General features: G+C 33.1%; 1 protein-coding gene across 1 annotated transcript in view; it reads right to left on the bottom strand.

Annotated features, from left to right (window-relative positions):
- The window catches only part of GABRG1 (gamma-aminobutyric acid type A receptor subunit gamma1), an 86,787-nt gene that overhangs the window by 6,797 nt on the left and 54,302 nt on the right, over positions 1-25,688 (bottom strand). The window contains exons 4-8 of the mRNA XM_003816031.4: positions 20,513-20,733; positions 19,592-19,674; positions 13,604-13,741; positions 13,337-13,489; positions 8,726-8,940 (exon numbers count right to left, since the gene is read on the bottom strand). Of these exons, the coding sequence (XP_003816079.1) occupies positions 8,726-8,940; positions 13,337-13,489; positions 13,604-13,741; positions 19,592-19,674; positions 20,513-20,733 (810 nt within the window). The remainder of the gene's footprint in view (positions 1-8,725; positions 8,941-13,336; positions 13,490-13,603; positions 13,742-19,591; positions 19,675-20,512; positions 20,734-25,688) is intronic.

Raw genomic sequence — 25,688 nt, 5'->3', positions numbered from 1 at the left:
ATCCAGTAGATGCAAAAGGAAGCAAATATTCACATTTAGTGATATTTTTAAAAGATTAAAGCATCATGCAGGTCACAATATTCATATTAGAGACAAATGTGCACCTTGAGGATAAGGAGAAATGCCCCAAACACAAATAAGTTCATGATTAAACTTGCTTAGCTATATCACAAAAAGCAGAGGCAGTATCTTATTAAATGCTAATGACAGATCTTTTGAGGATGGAACTTGGGGATAGTTGATTACATTCCTAAATTTTAATGGAGCACTAAAATCATGTAAAAAAAAGGAGAGAGACAAATTGGTACCTATTTCCTTGTCACTTGATACTTGAATAGCATATGCTCTTATGCTAATCAGAATGAAAATTAATTTTAAAAAATTATTAGGAGGCAATTTTAAGATTATGTGGTAGAAAACACATTCCATATATGAAACGGCTTTATCATAAATGGAAATATGGTGTGTTTTTCAGAGGATATTAGTTGTTCATGAGAGAAATGATTAAATTTTTTAGTGCACTAAAATGAAGAAAAACTGCAAGGGGTTTATTTAAAAAATGAACTCTCCGGTGAGAGTATCATGGAGAGTTCTATGGGAAATACATTTTAAATTGGCAGTTGTCTAGATTTTTGCTCCCTCCACCCCTATCCCCTCAAAACTCAAGTTCATGAATTGAAAGAAACTACACATCAGTGAACAATGAAAGTAAACAGAAATGGACATATAAATGCTGAGAAAAATAGCCAAAAATCTAACACAATATCAATAAAATAAAATATTGATGAAACACAGATTTCTGACCTTTAAACCACTGAGAAATTAATCAGAAAAATGTATACATTCCAAGTCTTATTTATCTGAAGTGCAGCTATGCTACCCATCTTTTAATTTCTCAAGTATAGACCCTGCCTTCCCCAAAAAAGCAAACATTAAAAAACAAATCAGTTAAAGCAATTTAAAAAGTAGCAACATAATTGAATAGAATACTCTACCTTAAATAAAATCGTTTTTAAAATACACTTTTAAAAAATTTCAAAAATTACTAAGAATATAGCTGAGCTCACTATTTTGAGAAATTCATCAAATTTTCACTATTAAGGATATATCTCTGTCTAGTTATATACTAATAAAATATATTTTAAGCACCAAAATATACTAATATCAAATAAATAGGAAGTGATAAATAAATCAGTATTTACATATAGTTATTACTTATACCATCTGCTAATTATTATACCATCTGCTAAAATTATTAAATATTAGTAATATGAATGGTAAATATTATTTGATGATTATATTATTATGAAATACTGACTATATAATATTATTAATTTCCCATTTAAAATATTGCATGAGAAAATGCCAAACTAAGCACCGTTTACCACTCCTTCACAAAATCCTGTTTAAGTTGGGATGTTCAAAAATTGTAGATTATACCATCAACATTAAAAAATCAACAGGAGAAGGCTGGGCACGTTGGCTCACACCTGTAATCCCAGCATTTTGGGAGGCCAAGGTGGGCAGATTTCTTGAGCCCAGGAGTTTGAGATCAGCCTGGGCAACATGGCAAAACCCTGTATCTACAAAAAGAGGAAACAAAAGAAATTTAGCTGGGTGTAGTTGCATGTGTTTGCAATCCCAGCTATTTGGGAGGCTGAGGTGGGAGGACGGCTTGATCTCAGGAGGTTGAGGCTGCAGTGAGCTGTGATTGCACTACTGCATTCCAGCCTGGGTGATGGACTTAAACTTTGTCTTAAAAAACAGAAAAAAAATTCCAGGAGGTGAATCTTGGTGACGAGGAGCTGCCAATCTGCATTTAGAATTTCTGATCAATTTCTGAAGTACAAAAAACAGATGGAAATAGGCCAATGGATAAAGCAGACCAAAAGAAGACACATCTCAGAAAGGCTCAGTAAATGGAAACATGACTGTGGAATCTACTCTTCCACTCAATATAAGGAAGGAAGAATGGAAGTAATGAATAGGATGGAAAACATGGTGTTAGCTAAATGTCCACCTCCAGATCAGCTGCACTCCTTTGAACTATGGTTCACCTACTGTGCATGTAGAGAGTAAAGATGACGACGGTTGGCATTCACTCATCTCTAAACTCTATAACTTCTAAAAAATGAGAAGAAACTTTCACTATCCTAGGAGAAAGGTTAGGGCTCTTGATGTTGGAACTGGAATGTCCTAGTATTGTGCCATCATCCTATCATTTAGAATGTATATGTGTATATTTGGAAGGAATCAGATGTCATGACACACAAACACACGTATGAAAGTAAAATCCGATGGTTGCAAACTTGACAGTTACATACGAAACTTACCGGGCCTATTTGGGGAACAATCATGAAGAAGTTTTGAGGTAAGTGAACAATACAAAGGAGAAAAGTGAAAATGAACAGCTGGAATTACTGATTCTAATATTTTAGGAAATATGAGAACATAAATCTAGTTAGTCCACTCAGAAATACTTCAGGAAGTAATACATCCACTTAAGGAAAAATGAACAAAGAACAGTTAGAAAATAAGACCTCTCTGAAATTCATAAAGTTATTGTAAATTTTTAATAAGCTAAAAGTTTTAAAATGAAATCTCGAAAAAACTGCTCATAGTATGGAAAAATGGCTTAAAATATGATTAAAAAGAAAATCTGGAATATATGCTGAACCTAGGAAGTCAAAAATCTAACTATCAGTAGTTTCCAAGGAGAAAATAGAAATAAATTGGAACGAAGAGTTGACAACATTCTCAAAAATAAAACATAAGAATATTAAGTAATGAGGAAATGAAAGAGGTCAAAACACAGAAAATATACGAATCCTTAAGAATTTTTTTACACTGTGAAAAACATGATGATGGAAAGTTTCTTAAGAAAAGAAAAAAGTTTTATCTGCAAAGAATGATAATAAAATTGGCACTAGAATTAATCACAATAATGAATTCAGAAGTAGAGATTTAAATATATTATTTAAAGTTTTAAAATTAACCAAGTGCCTGACTAATTTTTTGTATTTTTGTAGAGATGGGTTTCATCATGTTGGCCAGGATGGACTCAATCTCCTGACCCCGTGATCTGCCCACCTTGGCCTCCCAAAGTGCTGGGATTACAGGAGTCAGCCAACACACCAGGTCAATAACTATTAATAGTAAGTTACAATACTGAGAAAGAGAATAAGAAAGACAGAACAGAAGAGCTATTTTTTCTTTTGTACCAAAGAGTTATAGATACCTTGAAATTTGGTACAGTAAGAATCAGAAATACAATGAAAATAATCACTACAAGAATGTAAAATCAGAAATGGTTACAATGTAGTTGATTCTGAGATTTTGGACAAAATGTTCTAGGTAGAGAATTTTCTTTACTTGTACATTTATGAATTGTTCTATTTGTTTATTAGTTTCAACCATGCTCCACTATTACTGTTAAAATTAATTTTTTTAAATGGGAATTTTACTAAATGATTAATCTGGTCACTTTCTGCTGTGATAGTCTATGATGTTTTAAATAGAAATATAAATATTAAGCAGTGTTCTTTGGAAGCCAAGGTAGAAAAAAGAGCTGTTGGTGGTGGTATCTATACACTTCAGCGAAGCATCATATGGCCATTGTCACAACTGGTACTAAATGGTTACTCTATTGAAAACATTCCACCATGCACCGACTCTTTACAATTGTTTAAGTAACCTTCTTGCTGTATTTCACATTTCACCAATATCACATAATCCTTCCTGGGAGCTTTGCCAAATACTATTATAAGAAAGAATCTATAAGTTGTGAAACTGTGGATTGATACAGCTTTTCATTATTTTAGTACACTGAGAGGTAGACAAATGTTTATTCAATAGGCATGCACTGACTGAAATGAAAATCTCTTTGCTGAAAAGGAGCTGTGGGTGAGGACTGTGTGGTGGGGCGGTGCCAGGGGGGACCCAAAAACTTGCTATGCATTATTTTCATCCTAATATCTTGGTTTCAGCTTTTAGTATTATATTACTTCTGGAACAATTGCAATAGTCTCCAAATTTATCTCCCTGACTCTTTTGCCATCCAAGTATCTACTGTATACTATTTCTAATTATCTTCTGAAAACATACATAGAAATATACCATCCTGCTTAAAAACGTGTATAACTTGCCAGCGCTAACAAGACAAAATGTAAATTCTTAGCGTGACTTTAAAGATTTTGCACAACCTGGCCATAAACCACTCTTCTATCCTCAACATAGGTTATTTTCTTTCCTAAGAGAAAATGTTTCTTTTCTACTTTCAAGATAAACATTACCCAATAGCACTTTCTGTGATGACAATGTTCTACATCTACACTCTTCAATATGATAGCCATAAGTCACATGTGGCTATTGAGCACTTGAAATGCGACTAGCGCTACTAAGATACTGAATATTATATTTTGTTTAGTTTTAATTAATTTAACCCAACCTATCTATATGTGCTTAGTGGCTATTATATTGGACAGCACAGCTTGGGACGTATACTAGTCTACTTTTTGTTCTCACATGTAAGGCTCAGCCCAGCTGACGTAGTTCCCTCTATCTTAAATTTTCTTTCTAATTTGTTATCTTGAAAACTGCAACTTTTTCTTCAAAAAATTACTTCAGTGAAGCCACACTTTCTCTGGAATTTTCCTTGCCAAACTTCCATCAGTTTACATGTTTTATGAATGAATTATTTACACATGAAATGAAAGGAATCCTCTCCTCTCCACAAGGTTCTCTTCAACACTGTGTGTCTGTTCAGTGTTTCACAGGCCATATAATATGATGTCTGAAGACTGCCTGGGATGCTAGGCATAGGCCACATAGGTCTGGCTTTGTGATACCTGTCTGTTTCCACAAGAACAGTTCCTTTAAAAATACATTTTATGTTTTTATAAAAAATAAAAATATTGTTATTTAAAAATAATAAAATATCTTATGTATATTTGTTATAAAAATACCCTACTTCTGAAAAAGCATGAGAAATTATTCATCTAATTGTTAATTCCCTCACAGACTCCTTGTTTAATTTTGATCTTTATCTTGGACTATTATTTATATTGTATCTTATTATGTTTGTATTTGCGATGCATTTTTTCACAACTGGATGTAATCATCCCTGAAAGCAAAGAACACATTCTATCTCTTTTTTGTCTCCATAATGTCTCATCCATAGCTGGATAAATAAATTTCTATAATTTCACATCTTAATAAAATCAGGAAACTAAAAATAAGTAAGTTCAATCCTCAAATGGCTATAGCAGGCCCCTGAAGTAGGTACAACATGGTTTTCTGAGATTTCTGCTAGCCTATGGGCCAAATATTCAAGTTTCAACATAAACTACTCTTCAATTGGCAAAGGCTAGTTTATTACTAGTGCCTTTTGGTTTATTATTAGTGGCTTTATCTGTTGCATAAAATGTCTTGATTCCATAGTTCAACATATTTAACTTAACTTCTTAGACTTTCTTGAAAATAAATGTTGGCACAAATACACCTGAATTATATACTTGCCGATTAGTAACAATATATATTGGATGGGCATATGAAACAATCCAAAATGTCATTCACATGTACAATAAAATGGAAGAAAAATTTGGTCGTAATGGAATAGAGAAGGAAGGAAGGAAGGAAGGAAGGAAGGAAGGAAGGAAGGAAGGAAGGAAGGAAGGTTCTTCCAAGGTAGAAAAAAGAGCTGTTGCTGGTGGTATCTATATACTTCAGGGAAGCATCATATGGCCATTGTCACAAGTGGTACTAAATGGTTACTCTATCTATTGAAAATATCCCACCATGCACCGACTCTTTACAATTGTTTAAGTAACCTTCTTACTGGAAAGAAGGAAGGAAGGAAGGAAGGAAGGAAGGAAGGAAGGAAGGAAGGAAGGAAGGAAGGAAGGAGAAGGGAAGGAAAGGGAAGGGAAGGAAAGGAAAGGGAGGAAAGGAAGGAAGGAAAGAAGGAAGGAAGGAAGGAAAGGGAAGGGAGAAAGGAAAAGCAAGGAAGGAAAAATAGAAAGCGAGCATAAAAGACAAATGAAAGAAAGAGAATGAGAGAAAGAGTGAGAGAGAGCAAGCAAGCTGGCCCATTTCATGTGGAGAGTAAGTCAAAAAGGGTGTTTATCAATTTATATTTTTAGGTGGTTCTTTGAAGCTAAAAATCTATTTTGTTCAAGTATTATCTCTTCCAAAAAAGATCTGAACATTCTGAGATTCTCAGTTAAGCAGTCAACAAGATGTCAGGAAAAGGATTTTAATTTTGCTTAATGACAGAACTGTTGACCTTTTAGCAACTCTCTAGCCAAAGTATTGCATCCTAGCCTGACTATAGCCCTAAACATTGTTTTTAAAGGGAAAATGCTGGATTTTAAACTACTCTGAATTTTAATAAAGAAATGGGGAGATTGAAGGAAAGACAAAGAGGAAAGGAGAGAGAAAGGCGGAAGGAGGGGGTGAAGTCACAAACATTTAATACAGGCTTAATGGCAAGATGCTACAACATCTGGCAACCAAAGAAAAATGTGGATTCCAGAAAGCCCTTAAATAGAGGATTTGAGGCAACAACAAACAGAGTTGCCTATTCCTCATAAAAGTACATTCTGATTTACCTGATTAGCAAGACCATATGGCTGTACACTGAACCATGCAAGGAGTCAGATTTGATTACTGATCCTGGTTTTTCACTCAAAATATCATTTAGAACTGAAAGAGCTCATAAAGCACATAAATGAACAAAGAAAAGAGACTATCAAACTTCATTATGAATGGCAGTAAAGAAAATATTTTTGGTACTCAAGTAGTCAATTATAATATGTCAATTTAACTGTTGCTATTTGCCATTTAGTACTTCAATACTATCATTTAATTTTTGTTCTTTACCTTTCCATAATTAGTAGTTTGCAACCTAGGCTTGATGCTAAATTTGAAAGACTTAACATATGGATTAAAAATAGTAACTATTCTAGAACAATGCCTAGATTATGGAAGTCCTTAATAAATAGTTGATGAATGATTGAATAACATGATAAGTTTAAAGTCTACACTAGAGCAATCCAGCTCTCTTGAGTAAGTGTGCCATTGGAACTGTGGCTGAGTGTACATGATCTGCAGTCAAACTGATTAGCTACCGTCCTAGAGTAGCCATGTTTTGGTTGTGTCCTTCGATAATATAATAGTGGTATCTAAATTATTTATTCTTAGAATGAAATTAGAGAATGGATGTGAGATTGTACACTGCCTGGCCTCTATATTACTTATTTTTATTCTAAACATCTCCACTCAAAATTTCCAGAAATAAAACTTTCAAGGCAATAATCCAACATAGATACAGATGAGTAAACAATAAAATGGAAAATCCAGAGAAGACGCATGGCTTTGATGAAAGGAAAATTGTAGAAAGCATTCATTTTTCTTTATCTAAAAATGTAACAATGGATATTATAGTTGACTTCTGATTTGTCCATTCAGGAGACAAAATATATCCTATAGATAAGCAAAAATGACGTGAAGTTGACGGAGTCACTGGCTAATTCTACAATGCAAGTTATCAAATTTGTACTGCTAGCAATGTGCTCTGCTTTCTTGGAATATTGTGGGTATCTGAAAGCAAAATACACCAGGTTTTTCTCTTGGAATATAACATGAAAAGTAAAGCATAACTTAAAAGTATAGCAGAGTTTTATAAAGAAACCAATGAAAAAAGATTAGGGAAAAATGCATTGACTCCTAGAACTTAAAAAGTTAGATAATATGGAAAACTCATTATATATACATTAAGGTAGGCTTACAAGCTTGCCACTAATGCCTGGCTATTTGATACATTTCTCATTTATTTGAGTATTTTGAAACAAATCTTTGAAAGCATTTACTAAATTAAATGTTTTCTTGTTAATTTTAGAAAAATAAATGTCTATTTTTTAAGCCCTGTGAGAACAGGATATTTAAAGGAAGGGTCACACGCTTGAGCTCTGGCACCAAAAAGGATCCAGGTCTGAGTCTTGGATCTTTCGCTTACTGAGGCTGTTCTTGTGTAAATCATTGAACCTCTACTTAGAGAGTTGCTCTAAGCATACATGAAATCATGCATGTAAAATGCTCTGCAGAGTGTCTGGAACATTCAACATGTGTTAGATATTACTTTCAGGTTGCTATAATTGATAATATAAAACATAATCATAGTCAATAACCCCATACATGAGTATATTAGATTCAGGAGAATCCATTTTAATATATTAGACTTGATGTGATGTAAGTTAAGGTAATTATATGATTGAGATGGGAGAGTAAAATAGTACAAATACACAAAAACAAAAAAAGAACGTTGTGGTCATGACTTTTAAACACAGTTGGACACTACCATTAAAGAGGAATCTTCATCACTAAAAGTAAGGTAATTTTGTTAGAAATGCAAATCCTAACACAAAAAAATCGAATCAAAGGTAAATCACAAATAATGTTTGAGGTACAAAGAATCTACCACTGTGGGAAAATTCAGGCCATAATAAACCACTCTTTACACAGGGGATCCAATGGGAGATATTTGAAAAACAGAAATACACTTTTCTTGGTGAGCAATGTTAGGTACTCCAGTTTCATCTTAACTTTATTTGTCTTTGGTTATGGGTCTCAAGCGTCCCTGTTTCTGTAAACAAACACATAAATATTCAAAAGAGTATCTCTAAGTAAGTTGAGGTTTATAAAATAGAAATTTTTCTTTTTAACATACCGAGGCTTTATTTTTTAGCTTTCTGTCTTTAGTAGCAGTCTTTCCTTTTTGGTTGCTGGTAAAATAATGCAAGGTTCCATATTCCATCAAGGCTGCAAAAACAAAAATGAAACAAACAGAAACAAAGAGATCCATCGCAGTCACATAAGAAACCTTAGGTAAAGACTTCCTGGCAATTGTACTCAGGGTTGTCATTGTCAGAACTGTAGTGATACCTATGGAGAGAGGAAACAAAACAGGAAATGAAAATTAATAGACCACATTTATTCTTCCACCTGATTTGGCAATATTGTGAGTGAAATTAAACAATAGAAACAAAAATATGATTACTAGTAATTTATATTAATAATTATTGGTAGTCATAGCAACATTGTGTCCAATGTGCTCTTTGTGTTTCTGTGAGTTCTAATCATTTAAATTACTGCGGAGTGCAAGTTGACTCCCGATATCCATTCTTCCCTTCCTCCATTGTAACAGAATATCAAATATTTAGCTGGCATGTGATTGCCCAGAACAACTTTATTTGCCATCTCTCTGCAGCTGAGTGTGGCCACAGGCTGAGATCTAGCCAAAGGGAACCAAGTCAAGAATGTAGGCAACACGCAATATCCTAAAGACAGCATTAAAGAGACAAGGAATGCCCTTCTTTCCTTCTCATTGCCATCTGCTGGAATACAATGGCCAGACCAATAGCACTATCTTAAAACATTAGATAATATTGGAAATTAAATTTACTCACAATACAGGAGAAAGCCAGAAGGAGCCTGAATCTCTCATACTGTAATGCATTGTATCGCCTTGAAATAAAAAAAAAAAAAGAAATACCTACCCCTAGACTTCACATAAGCAACAGATATTCTTCTATCTAATTGAAGTGACAGTGACTTGACATTTCCCACCATACATATACAGTCAAAATTAATCCAAACTAACATAGCTTTTTGTTATATAACAACCTGAGTTAAACCCATTTTTTAATCTCAATGTTTAAGTGAGGAATACTGGCACAGTTATATCAAGGGAATAGTGCTTTGAAAGCACAGAGTAAAATCCTTTTATTTTTGAGAAGTCAGCATGTATACCTGGGATGTCCCCAAGGGTCCCAATCCTGTATGTGTATCCTTGAAGGGATTTGTTTCTCATCAGTCTTCGTGTGGTTCTTATCACTATTAATCTTAGGTCTCCTAAATTACAGATGCACATGCTAATATTTCTTTTAACCTAAACTTTCATAATTCTCATTCGTTTTCCCAGTAAATATGCCCCCATGAGCGGAATTGTTTACTCTCTTAAAAGTACTAAATATAATGCTAAATGCTTCTTAATTTGACCAATATTTATAGAGTGACAACATTTATGATGAAAAGTAAATCAAAAACAGCTGCAGCAACAGTCTCTTTGGTATAGTGAAGGCAATAACCACCTCTTCCCCTCATGTCTCCATTGAAACATACCCTAAAAATTCTACTCACAAACCTGTCATTTCACTTTTATCATTTCTTAGGATTGGAGAAAATATTAAAGGTGAAACAGTTGTGATGAATTTGGAATTATGATACAAATTTAGGTTTAATCTCTGACTCTTCTATTAGCTCTGTGATCTTAACAAAGTTTTTCAACTCCTTTGTGCCTCTCGTTTAAAAAAAACAAACACAGTAATATCTTGCTTCGTAATTGTAGTAAATATACACAAAAGGTACTTAATTTAATTATTTGTCTTTTTTTTTAATTTCCAAATATACAAGGCCATTGTCAGTTATATTATTTTTATTAATTTTTAATTTACTTCCTTTTTTGTTAGAAAATATACTCTGAAAATTTTAGTGTTTTGTATTTCAGTAATATCGTGTTTAATGATCTATATGCACTTGAAAATATTGTGTGCTCTGAAGTTAGGTGTAGTGTCCTATAAATATCAATCAGGTAAAGTAGTTGACGATAATTTCTTTTCAAAGTTTCTGTATCCTAATTAACTTTTTCTTGTAGTTCTAACAATGAATGAGAAAACAGTATGGTTGCAGATTTGTTTATTTCTCCCACTATTCCTTACATCTTTTACTTCAATTATTTTGAAACTAAATGTACATTTTTAAAGGCTTTGTTATGGTAAAGGCTAAAAAAATGATATATACAAGTCTCCCTTTGCCTCATCTCCCACACAAGCTTATTAAATCACCTTGTTCCCATCATCAGCCCAGGTAGGTTTCCAAAGTGTTTCTTGGCTCCACAATTATGTCCTCTATCTGAAAAATCTTAAATCCAATGTGTGGTTTCATTTTATTATCCACGACTGCAATAAATTTTACTTTATTAAGTTTCTGTTACGTTCTTTTTTAATAAGGCAAAAAAACTAAGCAGAACTTTGCTTTCAGACATTTATTTAATTTAGTAATTATTATCACTGTCATTACCTTGAGAAGAACATAGTGGATTTTCTATTAAAATATTTCTGAGTCCATAATAATAAAAAAACACTTAGGATATTAACAGGATATTGAGAAAACATTTTGGATATCATTGCTATATTCTCCATGGCTTCCTCTACTCAAGATCCTACAATAGTCTCCCATCACATTTGAAATAAAATTCAAAGTCCTTAAAATGGCCCACACAAATTTACATGATCTAACTATTGGCCCCTTCTCCAAATTTATTTTCTGTGACTATTCATTCAGCTCCAACCACATTTTTCATTTTTCTGAACCCCAAAGCATGGCATAGCAGGAAGATCTGGCTTCAAAAACCATATGGTTCCCCCTGCCTGGAATATCTTTCTGCCCAATATCCACCAGGTTAGCACCACACTTCACTGGGTCACTGCTCAAATGCCACATCATCAGAGGTATCTATTGAGACTCCACAATATAAAATAGCAAATATCATACCACTCACACCCTGTCATTTTCTAAACATTGATTTTGCTATCTCTTCACAGCCTTCATGACTCACTAAAATTTTATTGTATGCCTTTTACATTTGTACATTACCTGTTTTCTCTACTAAAATGTAAACACCATAAACACGAAGTTTTAAAGTTTTATTCACTGTTAACACTACAGCACCAAAAACACTGCTTGTTTAACAGAAAGCATTGGATACATTGTAGAAAAATGCAAGGTTGAGTTCACTGAGTTCAGGAAATTGTCTTGCAGTGATATGTGTGTGCATGTATATTTAAAGCAATTGTAATTCTCTATCTTAGGGTCCACAATTACAAGAGATATTTGTCAAGTTACATCTGGCTGTGCTTACCTTTATGATTGATATGCTAATATTGAATAAAAATAAGTTTATGCAAAAACGACTTCACAGTTGGCTTTTCTCTTCATGACACTCTAGCATAGAACTTTATACAAACCCAGTGGTATAAATAATCCATTCAAATTCTTTTGGAAACTTCCAAACAGTTATGCATAGTGGTTATACTAATTTACATTCCCAGAAAAATATGGAAATAGAAACAAAAATACTATGGTTAAGTTATAGTAGCATACAAAGAACCTCAAATAATTTATACAACTTATAACACAAAATAATTTTAAACAATGAAAGGAAACAAAATTAAGATATGAATGGATTTTGTCCACTAGCTATGTCAATACCCCTGTTTTGATGGCCAAGAGAACTTCAAGTATAGACCCATGTGCCTCATGCATTGTTGTTGTCACTTTTATGTGACCTGCATTTTACTGTACTTATTAGATGGAATCATTTATAAGCTATCATAGAAATCACATATAAACTTCTTTGTGGTTAAAAATAGAAACTGTCTCACCTTTCTTTACATATTTTTAAGACACAATTATGAGCAGTGTGATTCATGTGTCTTTCACTGATTTGGGGGGGTGAATCAATTGATTAACAAGTTTTATTCCTATATCAATACCTGATTGCAGGTTATCATTTTCTTTTAAATAACTATACTGTAATTAGTCACTTATTTTGTTATATGATTTGATTATTGCAATAGATTGCTACAGAAAAATAGTAAAAGTCTATTTTGTCAAGTATGAATCACAATTACCCTGTTAATCAATGTTATTCTACAGGCAACTACAGGCAACTCTCAAGTATTCACAAAATAAATACACATTTTATATATGACAGAAGCCACAGAAGCCAGGGAGTGTCTTGTTCCTTTCAGCTACTTGCCCTTTGGAAAAATTGACTTCATTAGCAATGTTATAAAAGCAGGTTATTTTAAAGCCATCTGCACACCTCAGTAAATAAACAGTGGTTATTAGTGACTCAGCTATAACATAAAATAAAATCTTGATGAAACGTGATAGAAAAACTCAACCAAAATAAGATTTAGGAATTATGTATGATTTTCATGTATTAATTCTTGTTATGGATCTATGCTTCCCTTGGTCTTCATTAGCAGAAAAAAGAAGGAATTTTCTGAAATTTCAAGTTCTTTACAATTCCATTTTCTACTTTTCTTTTTTTACATATCTCTTTCAACATGGTATTGTCCCTTAGTTCCTGTCAATTTTTTTCCTGACTGTAGTCTAGAAGAATATATCTAATAAATGTGACTATGAACTTTTATCACATCAAAATGATTTTTTAAAGTTCTATGGCATTATAGCATAATATTACATGTCATACCCAACGATGTTCTTGCAGGCACTGCATCTTTATTGATCCAAAAAGACACCCAAGAAAGAACAACTGTCAGAATGCATGGAATGTAGGTCTGAATAGTGAAATATCCCATTCTTCTGCTCAGGTCAAAAAAAATTGTCATGATAACATAATCCCCTGTAAGAAAAAAAAGTTTTATTTTGGCTATATAATATAAATCACAATCCATATATTTAAAATAAAAATGTCATTTAATGCTAGCATCATTCACTATTTGAGTATTCTTTTTACCAGAGATCGTGTGAGTGATTTCAGTTGAGTTCCGTAACCCTACAAATGCAAACTGATATAATCTCCAGTATTTAGGATCAGCCACTTCTACGGAGGGCTTTTTCCACTTATACTCAATTTCATTTTTAGGGTATCCATCTATAGAGAAAAAATACATAGATTAGCAAGATCCAAATTTGATACCATTGCAATGCCAACATTATCCAAAGGTAGATTCTTGGAACTTTTTCCTCTTTTTTTATTATAAGATATGCCAAACACAGAATATTTGAATATAATAAATATTAATAAGCAGAGTTTAATGACTAATCATACATGGATCAAATAATGATAACCCATGATTAAATTACTTAATTTTAAGTAATTACTTAAATTAAGAAATAGAAACTTGCTAACACACAGAAAACCCAATATGTCCACCCCAATATAGTACTCCCTCCCCAATCTAGAGGTAATAACTATCCTAATTTCTGCGATGATCTTTTCTTTTTAATATAGATTTTTCATATGCATCTCTGAAAAGTATAGCATAGTTTGGGTTCCTTTGAATTTTATTTGATCATTCCCATACTTAAGGCATTCTTTGGCATATTATTTTTTCCTTCTTTTTCCTCATGCTACCTTGTCTAAGAATGTATTTTTTAATATATTGTGATAGTCATCAAAGTTGTACGTAGCTAAATTTCTTCCATTGTAAAAACACACCGAAATTTATCTATTATACTGTTTTAGACATTTGTGGTATTTTCTGTTGGCTATAACCAACATTGCTCTAGTAACATTATTATACATGCCTCCCGAAATGTGGCATGCAATATGCAAGCATTACTTTAGGATATAGTATGGAGTAGCTGGGTCATGGGTTACACCTAATATCAACTTTATGAGGTAGTGCCAATCTTTTTTTCCATAGAGAGTATACTAACATATTCTCCTTTTTTTTTAGACGGAGTCTCACTCTGTTGTCCAGGCTGGAGTGCAGTGGCACAATCTTGGCTCACTGCTAATGTCTGCCACCCAGGTTCAAGCAATTCTCATGCCTCAGCCTCCCAAGTAGCTGAGACCTATACAGGTGCTTGCCAACACGAATGGCTACCCTTTTTTTTTTAATTTTCTTTTTATTTTTATCTTTATTAGAGACAGGGTTTTGCCATGTTGGCCAGGCTATTCTAGAACCCCTGACCTCAGGTGATCTGCTCCCCTCGGCCTCCCAAAGTGCTGAGATTACAGGCATGAGCCACCACGCCTAGCCACTAGCATATTCTCTTATCAGCCAGAGTGTGAAAGTTAACATGAATGCATATTCTCATTAATCTTGATAAATGCAGTCTTCTTCATTTTTACTCGTCCATGAAGTGTATTTTATTTCACGTTCTCCTGATTAATAACAAAACCTAGCCTTTAAAAAGTATGTTTATTAGAATTTTGGATTGCTTCTTTGAGGAACTGCTTGTTCAATTGCCCATTATTTATTTTTTACTTTCTCTTATTTTTTCCTCTCTTTTTATATTAATGTTTTATGTATTCTAGATACTAGTCCTTTGTTAAGGAAAATGTTTTTGTCTACTTTGTAGCTGTCTAGAACGGAGGTATATCCTTTCATCTTTCTAAAAAATATTTCTGTTTCTGGCTTGTATCAGGAATATCTTTGAGGACTTTTTGAACGAACCAAGTGAAAGAAATTTGGGCTAAAAATCTATTTGAGGTAGACTTGTAATTAGATTCTCTCAAGAAGAATCATTTCACCCTGTATGCTGATTTCAGGGGCAACCTCCCTTTTAGCTTTCGGTGGTTGTATGTGTGTGTGTGTGTGTGTGTGTGTGTGTGTGTGTGTGTGTGTTTAGGAGGTAATTCTTCACGTGATCTCAACTGGTCAGGCTTTTGTATGCCAACTTTATGTGGAGATTATGTTCTATTACACTACCATCTTACAATACCATCAAAGCAAAGCTTGAAGGAAATTACCACGTTTTGTCAATGTCCTCAGGTCAAAATCGGCTGCAACTTTACCTTTCTGGTTTACAGTTTTCATGTAGATGTTTGCAGCTAAAAATTCTTTCTACGTATGGTCACATACATGTTTTAGAATATTTTAATGGTATAAATTTTTTGTTTTCAACCGAAAGATTGGTAGCACATTACATAAACAGAATTCACTAATTAACTTGAAATTTCAAAAATAGTATATCCATGTATTTTGCACTAGGATCTCTATTAGTCATGCAATGAAATAGTTATCATCTCTGCTGATCTATTTAATAACCTATTTTATCTTTCCTTTTCTCTATCTTCTTTCACTTGCTCTCTAGGGTTGTAGCCATTTTGATTTCTATAGTTTCTGTCTTTACTTTTAAAAAGTTTTAGAGTCAATAGAGGATAGACATAGTATACAGTAATGTGGGCACAAATAAACATGATTGGCTAAATAGCCACTCTGAATCTCATGATATTAATTTTTAAAATTGGGACTGTAATGAAATCTTCCACACATATTTGTTGTGAAATATTAGATGCAGATGGCTGAATTCTCTACTGGACCCATGTAGAGTGCCTGAAAAAAATTAGCTATGATTATTATATGTTTGTTATTGACACCCAATTAAACTCACAAAGATAAATGATTAATTACCATTAACAACAATCAAAACCAGAGAGCTATCACACCAAAATTTAAGAATGGCTTCTAGAATGAAGTAAAACTGCTACATCAATTATTGCATATGAACTTTTCCTTGAGTTCCTTGAATTCTATCAATCAAGTATTTGTTGCTATTTGGCTGTCTTATCCACTTCAAAGTTACTGTTTAAAAATCAAAGCAGTGAGATAGATCATTAATATAAAAGAATGCTTTAATGAGACAAAATCATTAAGAAAATTCAAGAATATCATTAATAAAAGGCAAAAAAAATGTGGAAATTTAGTAAGTGAAGAAGTAGGGTTATGCTTATGAATAAAATGTCATATTACACTCTACCACATTCTAGAATGTGATCTGTGAAAACAATAAATTTCAAAAGAAAGAAAATAGCATTAGAGAATTTGTGGGTAAAGGCAACCACATTTTTATAAGCCATTTTACATATTTTTAAGATAATTGTATGTATCTAGAAAAATACTTTTATAAAAATACATGTGAGGATACGTATGTTAGTAAATATAAAATAAAATTAATATAGCTCTGGAAAGGTTATAATTATTTCCTATAAAGAATATACCAGGTTTTTTTTTAGGATAAATAAAAGTATTTTAATATAACTGATATTATACAGTAGGAAAGTAAACCACCACTACACAGCTACAGGAATGAAGAGTTCAAAATACAACATTGAGCAATATAGAAATAGCATAAGTTACCACTTACGTTTTTTTTTTTGGTTTTGTTTTCTTTTGTTTTTACGTGGAACAAATTTGTTTATTTTATTTATTTTTATTATTATTATACTTTAAGTTTTAGGGTACATGTGCACAATGTGCAGGTTAGTTACATATGTATACATGTGCCATGCTGGTGTGCTGCACCCATTAACTCATCATTTAGCATTAGGTATATCTCCTAATGCTATCCCTCCCCCCTCCCCCCACCCCACAACAGTCCCCAGAGTGTGATGTTCCCCTTCCTGTGTCCATGTGTTCTCATTGTTCAACTCCCATCTATGAGTGAGAACATGCGGTGTTTGGTTTTTTGTCCTTGTGATAGTTTACTGAGAATGATGATTTCCAATTTCATCCATGTCCCTACAAAGGACATGAACTCAACATTTTTATGGCTGCATAGTATTCCATGGTGTATATGTGCCACATTTTCTTAATCCAGTCTATCATTGTTGGACATTTGGGTTGGTTCCAAGTCTTTGCTATTGTGAATAGTGCCACAATAAACATACGTGTGCATGTGTCTTTATAGCAGCATGATCTATAGTCCTTTGGGTATATACCCAGTAATGGGATGGCTGGGTCAAATGGTATTTCTAGTTCTAGATCCCTGAGGAATCGCCACACTGATTTCCACAATGGTTGAACTAGTTTACAGTCCCACCAACAGTGTAAAAGTGTTCCTATTTCTCCACATCCTCTCCAGCACCTGTTGTTTCCTGACTTTTTAATGATCGCCATTCTAACTGGTGTGAGATGGTATCTCATTGTGCTTTTGATTTGCATTTCTCCAATGGCCAGTGATGGTGAGCATTTTTTCATGTGTCTTTTGGCTGCATAAATGTCTTCTTTTGAGAAGTGGAAATGAAGGGTATTCAATTAGGAAAAGAGGGAGTCAAATTGTCCCTGTTTGCAGACGACATCATTGTATATCTAGAAAACCCCATTGTCTCAGCCCAAAATCTCCTTAACCTGATAAGCAACTTCAGCAAAGTCTCAGGATACAAAATCAATGTACAAAAATCACAAGCATTCTTATACACCAATAACAGACAAACAGAGAGCCAAATCATGAGTGAACTCCCATTCACAATTGCTTCAAAGAGAACAAAATACCTAGGAATCCAACTTACAAGGGACGTAAAGGACCTCTTCAAGGAGAACTACAAACCACTGCTCAATGAAATAAAAGAGGATACAAACAAATGGAAGAACATTCCATGCTCATGGGTAGGAAGAATCAATATCGTGAAAATGGCCATCCTGCCCAAGGTAATTTATAGATTCAATGCCATCCCCATCAAGCTACCAATTACTTTCTTCACAGAATTGGAAAAAACTACTTTAAAGTTCATATGGAACCAAAAAAAAGCCCGCATTGCCAAGTCAATCCTAAGCCAAAAGAACAAAGCTGGAGGCATCACGCTACCTGACTTCAAACTATACTACAAGGCTACAGTAACCAAAACAGCATGGTACTGGTACCAAAACAGAGATATAGATCAACGGAACAGAACAGAGCCCTCAGAAATAATGCTGCATATCTACAACTATCTGATCTTTGACAAAGCTGAGAAAAACAAGCAATGGGGAAAATCCTTTCCCCTATTTAATAAATCCCTATTTAATAAATGGTGCTGGGAAAACTGGGTAGCCATATGCAGAAAGGTGAAACTGGATCCCTTCCTTATACCTTATACAAAAATTAATTCAAGATGGATTAAAGACTTAAACCTAAAACCATAAAAATCCTAGAAGAAAACCTAGGCATTACCATTCAGGATATAGGCATGGGCAAGGACTTCATGTCTAAAACACCAAAAGCAATGGCAACAAAAGCCAAAATTGAGAAATGGGATCTAATTAAACTAAAGAGCTTCTGCACAGCAAAAGAAACTACCATCGGAGTGAACAGGCAACCTACAAAATGGGAGAAAATTTTTGCAACCTACTCATCTGACAAAGGGCTAATATCCAGAATCTACAATGAACTCAAACAAATTTACAAGAAAAAACAAACAAACCCACCAAAAAGTGGGCAAAGGATAAGAATATACCCGGTTTTTATACTGTAATTATTCACCTCTAACCACTTCTCTATGAATCAATCTTTTTTAATTAAATCAACTTATTTCTACCTTGGTTTTTCTACCTTATTAAAGTAGTCTCAAATATTTGCTATTCATATGGTAAATACTATTTGCCTAACCAATTTTTGAAACACATTTCAAAATCTAATGTAATAAAGTTAAATCTTGCCTCCAGGAAGATGAATATAATTTGAATCACCTTTTCTTGGTGACTGTGTAAAAACATTTGAATACAAACCTATTTTCAATACTCCTTTATTTAATAAAAATAAGCAAATAGCATTGGAATAAAATTAAAAGTTATAAAGAATGTTTTAATAAAATATACGCATTCATAACACATTTATTGTAAACTTTTAGTTTAAAAGCAAGAAGCAAATATATTATTTGTAATTATTTTATCTAAAAGAATTGAACATAACTTACACTTTTGAAAATCCTATTTTATTTTCTTTCTTTTCATTTTTAAATAAACAGCTTCCAAGGTTAAAATTCTATGAAATTATCAAGTGTTTTGTTACTTACAGCTTGAAAATTCCAGTGGACAGGAATGTTCATCCATGGGAAAGTTATGAAGCTGAAGATAACATTCTGCATTAATTGTCAATCTATTTAGATGGAAAGAAAAGTATTAAATAAAGATAAATAATTTGAAGCATTAAAAATCTCCTGTCTCATTTTAAAACAAGATTTTGTCGTATGATAATAGATTGTGACCTATTAGAATACAATAATGATTCTAAAGTCTCAAAGTCTTAAATAGCAATAATATTATAACATTTATATATGACAGAATTCTAACAATTTCCTCTTCAGTCAACTAGGTTACCTCTGTATACATTTCAATATGATCTCTGTGTTTACACATAATAATTCATACTTCAATATGTCAGCAAACACACATGTGCAAACATAGCAGATTAACAGATTATAAATGGTTAAGTATCTAATTTTTTCTCTTGATTTATTATGAATATCTTTCCATGAAGGATGGTTCTTAATAAGCAGATATGTTTAAGTCAATGAGTTAAATAAACTTGAACCTTATACATCAACCTTCATTTAATCCTTTCTTAGGGATGTTTTACTACACCATTGAAAATTAGAGTATTATAAAATTTTATAGCAGGGTGGGTTTCTAGAGGAAATCTTACTCAATTGTTTGCACTGCAGGTTAAGAAAACCATAATCTTTATGCTGCAACCTGTTCTGCTTCAAAGGAAGAAAATCAAAGAATTTTTTCTCTTTGCTTTTACTCCTTTTCACATAATAATAACTGAGCTTAAAAAAGTATTGCCAAAGTATTTCACCATTTTATATTTTAGCATGTGAAAGAAGCTCCATATTTTTGGTTTTGCCACTTTGAGAAATAAAAAATTAGGAATTGATTAAATATTAGTATGGAAAATAAATGAGAGCAACTACAGATTTTTAAACCAATATTACCTTAGAGTATACAGAACTCGTCCATCATTCCAAATTCGAAGCAGACGATTAGGAGTTGTTATCCAGTGAGCATCAGATTTTCTTGAGTTTCTGAAGAAAGTGTCAGGAATCCAAATTTTTCCAACCATATTACTGTTAAGCATAAGCACTTTCATGGTACTATTGAATTTTAAACGACTGTCAAACCAGGTTTGGGCAAAAATTATATCTATTGTATATTCCTAAAATACAAAATATAAGAAGAAGAGTAACAACATATTAGTAAAGCTACTATTTTAGTTGTTTTTCTCGAAAGTTTGAATTTTTGTATTGTAAAGTTTCTGCAAGTAACAGTTAAACTCAGTCTTTTCGGAGGAAAAAAGTGCCATTATTTTAAACTTTTTTTTTGAGACGGAGTCTCGCTCTGTCTCCCAGGCCGGAGTGCAGTGACGCAATCTCGGCTCACCGCAAGCTCCGCCTCCCGGGTTCACGCCATTCTCCTGCCTCAGCCTCCGGAGGAGCTGGGACAACAGGCACCCGCCACCACGCCCGGCTAATTTTTTGTATTTTTAGTAGAGAGGGGGTTTCACCGTGTTAGCCAGAATGGTCTCGATCTCCTGACCTCGTGATCTGCCCGGCTCAGCCTCCCAAAGTGCTGGGATTACAGGCGTCAGCCACCGCACACGGCCTAAACTTTCTTTCTGTTTGCATGAGTCATGTAAAATGAAATCCAAGATTTCAAGTAGTTATTGTTGCCCAGTTGGCTTTATTATTTTATATTTTGTGTGTGTGAATTTTACTCAAGATTTTGTAGTATGTAGGATGTACTCATTAAACTTAAAAGCAAATTATCTTAATGTCAACAATTATATTAATTTATACATACAGTTTAAGTCACATAAACAAAAAAGAAACTAGACGCAAAAAACAACAAAATTTTTAAAGAGCCCTTACATTGTTTTTTGTCTAAAAAGTTAATTCCAATTATTTATATCTACTGTTTTTAAATGTTTTAAAGCAACCACAAACTAACTTACTGAGCAATTATAAAATGCCAAACATATGTTAAGAGCTTTGCATGTTCATGTCACTAAATCCTTATTGCAACTCTGTGAAATATTTACTACTATAATCATTATTTTTCAGTAACATCTATTAATAGAAATATAAAATAATTCTTCTCACATCACAGAACTAATAAGCAGTTGATATGGAAACTGAGCCACTGCAGGCTAAATCCCAAGTCCACATCCATAACAAATGCATATAATGGTGGTTATAGTGAAGTCTGATGGGTTCCAAGGTTAGAGCAAAGCCTTTGTCCATAGTAACTGTAATTAGGAAATTCCACAATTAACAGAGAACCTTCAAGAGTAGATGATTAGATATTATCTACCTTTGTGTCCTGACAAAATGTCTGCCATATTACAGGCATTTAACATATATAAAATGAACAAGAATGCAGCAGTAATCAATGCCACAGAGGAAAGGAAATAAATATACATATATATTATATATATGTACTATATATATTTATGTGTGCATGTATATATGTGTGTGTATATATGTGTGTGTATGTATGTTTGCATGTGTATGTATATACTTTTGATATTTAAAAGAATAAGTAAATTGAAAAATAGGTATTATATAAGTTACTTCTGGTGGGAGAGATTGATTACTTGCACTTGATGTCGTATTAGCAATTGGCCAATTTTCCTGAAGGAAAATATTTAATGTAAGAAACGGAAGTACAATTGGGGAAGTGGCCAATAAATGAAAAATGGAAAAAAAAATTACAAGTGGTTCATAAGTAAACAAACTAGATTCAACTTATTTATAGGGAAGTTGGATCAAATCCTAGGTTCCAGGCATACTACTTATAATTACAATTTGCTTAACTGGAATATAAAAATAAATTGAGAAGCTACCTCATTTTATCTATTTTTGATGAACAGTGTTACAATTCTGGAAAAGCATATACATAATAATTATTTAAAATCCAATAGGTACCAGAAACTATGTAATTGAGTATGAGATGTATGTTTTATAAAGGGCTTAAAATATATACACTTATAATTCTGAATAATTTATTCATATAATGAAGTAATGTGTAATCATTCAATAGTCTACCTATATATTTAACATCTATATTATGTCAGTCATTGTTTTGAATGGATTTAAAATATGACGTTTTTGTGCACAAAAATGCTTGCATCATGACCCTCTCTTTACATAATTTTGATTGCTGTGCTAGGGTGACTTAGGGAGATAATTAAAATTTTATTTTTTGCAACTTGATATGGGATGGCACAGATCAAACTGTGCTGTGGAATATGGACTGAAAGTACTTTTGCAACCATGTAAGCCTTATAAATCTGATAGCCACACCCTTGCTTATATACTGTGTTTAAAGCACAGGCTGAGTCATAAGGCAAACCACATCCCATAACACATAGTAATTCATATTTACGCTGTAGATGTTTAATCATCTTATTGAGTAATATTAATGGAGTAACACATAAATTGTGCATGCATTTAGGAGGTCCAAGAGACCCTTATACACAACATCACTGGTGTACCTATTCTTTGAACCTTGTGAAAAATTCTTGGACAACTTCACTGAAGTTATCATTAATCCCCACTCTGCCTGCCTGTGTCTCAGGCCAGATGTTTTGTCTTTGGAATCAATTATAATTTAGCCAAGCAGCCTCTTCACCTGACACAAATGACTAACCATTCAGTCTAACCATGTAACCTACGCTAATGACATGATGTCTAATTTTAATGGCAAATACAAATAGACAGAAGGCTCAAACTCTACTATGGTAAACTAAATGCCCTGGAAAGAGCATTTAGTCAACTTTATTTGCCAGAATTGTGTTGTACTTTTGCATAGGATCAAACAGCAGAAACTACTTAAGATACCAGTAAGGATTGCGGCTAGGCAAATACTCAACACTGGTTGGTAGAGGGAATGTAATGCTACTTGGCAGTTATACTTAGCTGCAGTATTCCTAATTCACAGGGCATTAAATGTGGCACTTGAGAACCAATTTGTCTAAGGCTGGGATTTCCAAAGCAGCTGTCAATACTGCTTAGCAGCTGCAGGACCTTCTTTAAAATCCCTGATTCTGGAAGTGTTAATCACTGTTGGAAGACTTATGATTTCCAAAGGATCAGAAATGGAAAAAGTTTTCTACCCACAGTTGTCCCCTCAATCTAATATCAAGAAGAGAAAGACTCAGAGCATATGTCTTGATAATCCATCCATCCCAAGCCCTTTGCAGAAGCTAATACTTATAAGCCCTTTTAAATTGCTAATTTTTAATAAATGCCTCACTGAAATAAGAAGACCCTTAAAATCTATGCCATGTTACACGTAATAAAAAAAATCCAGTTTTGTATTAGTGTAATTTCCAGCAAACGACCAAACTGCTCTTGTACTTCATGTTCCTGTTCACAGGTTATAATGATCTACACAAGAAATAAGCAAAATAAAAACATAAAATGGAACTTCTGTTTACTCAGAACGAAAATACAATAGTTTCTAAGATAAACATTTTGAGATAAGGAACAGTGCATTTAAAATTTGACATCCAATGTACTTTACAAAATGTGCTGTATCTCCTTGCAAGTTAGCTGACAAAACAGCATTAGTGAATAAATGTGAAGTGAGCCATTTTGATTCCTAACTTAATAAAATCAAATAATAATTGATAAGTGTGTAGTGCAGTCTCATTACTACATTGTCAGTTTGCAATTAAGCACTGTATCTCACATTTCAAATTACCAGTTAATTCAATATTACTGTCTTTCTAGTAATGGGAGAAACTTCACAAAAAATTGAAGACCTGCCAAAGCAATTAACCTAGGTGCATAATTTCATCATAAAATTTGATTGATCCTGATTTATTATTCCTATGTTGGCATTAATCTCTTCCAAAACTGTCTAGTCACATGGCCAGAAGAGAACGGTGGACCTAATAATTTTTAGCAGTAATGGAGCTATAGATATGTAGAGAAAAAGTACAAGTACAGCTAATCCATAGGACAATTAAATACCTTTAGTGGTAAAATTTTATAGGTATCAGCTCCAGTTTGCTTAATTATTGTAAAAGCACCAGCTTCTGAATTCTAGCAGGAAGAGGTAAATACAAAACTTGGTGTTATTCTATGTTTGAAATAGAAAAAGAAATAGGGAACAAAGAGGTTATGCCAATTGCTTAAATCATTGAAGTCATCAGCAATACAGGAGAGAGATTCAAAAAGTAGACACATATTCTGGATTCAGCTACTAACCCTTTGTGCTCTCTTTTTATATCTATGAATGTAGATTGCCAAAGGCACATAGCATCGTGTGCATTCATCAATTAAATTTTTAGCAGATATTTTTCAGTGTTCTTGTTAGTTTTATAATGTACTTGGTTTACAAAGATGAAAATGGAACCTTCTTGGTATGAACATATACATCATAAAATTGGAAATTAATAAAATGTAGAAGGGGTATAAAGAGAAATAGAAATAGTAGAGATTATTTTTAGTTAGGGGAACTTAAGAAAGACTTCACGACAGATGTTGCATTTAACCTGAAACCTGTAAGATTTGGAAATATTTCGATTTATGCACCAATTAGTAAATGGTGGAGGGAAGGGAGAGGACAAAGAGGCAGTAAAGGGCAGGGCGGAATGGAAAATAAAGAATGCAAGCCATATATAATGAAAAAGTAGACATCTTCTGTATGTCAGGGAATGTACATTCCTCAAATACACAGGGTATCCTACATCTAGAAGAGCTTTTTAGCAACTATTATCTAAAATTACCAATTTCCAATGATTGACCCTGCAGTCTAGAAACAGCTCTGAACACTGCACTGAGAATAATGAACTGAAAATCCTAGTACTTCATGTGTTAATTTTATGCATCATGCTCAATCAACATTTCCTACTGGAAATATATATTTCCAGAATATATATTATATAATATTCTGTATAAAAATCAAAAGAGTAAAATATCAAACATTATATTCACAGAACATTTAAACTATATAAAATAGACGATGAAATAATGCAATCTGTAGGGTTTTATAAACCCTATGAATGAACTCCCAGTTCTTAAGAAGTTACAATAAAATAGGACAAGGTCAGCTTCCAGACCTTGGAAGATATATATAGTACCTGAGTACCTGAATTCTGGGTTT

The sequence above is a fragment of the Pan paniscus genome, chromosome 3 (assembly GCF_029289425.2).
Source record: "Pan paniscus chromosome 3, NHGRI_mPanPan1-v2.0_pri, whole genome shotgun sequence".
NCBI lineage: Eukaryota > Metazoa > Chordata > Mammalia > Primates > Hominidae > Pan > Pan paniscus.
Note: the sequence above shows the minus strand (reverse complement) of the source record. Positions and strands in the feature narration are given on the sequence as shown.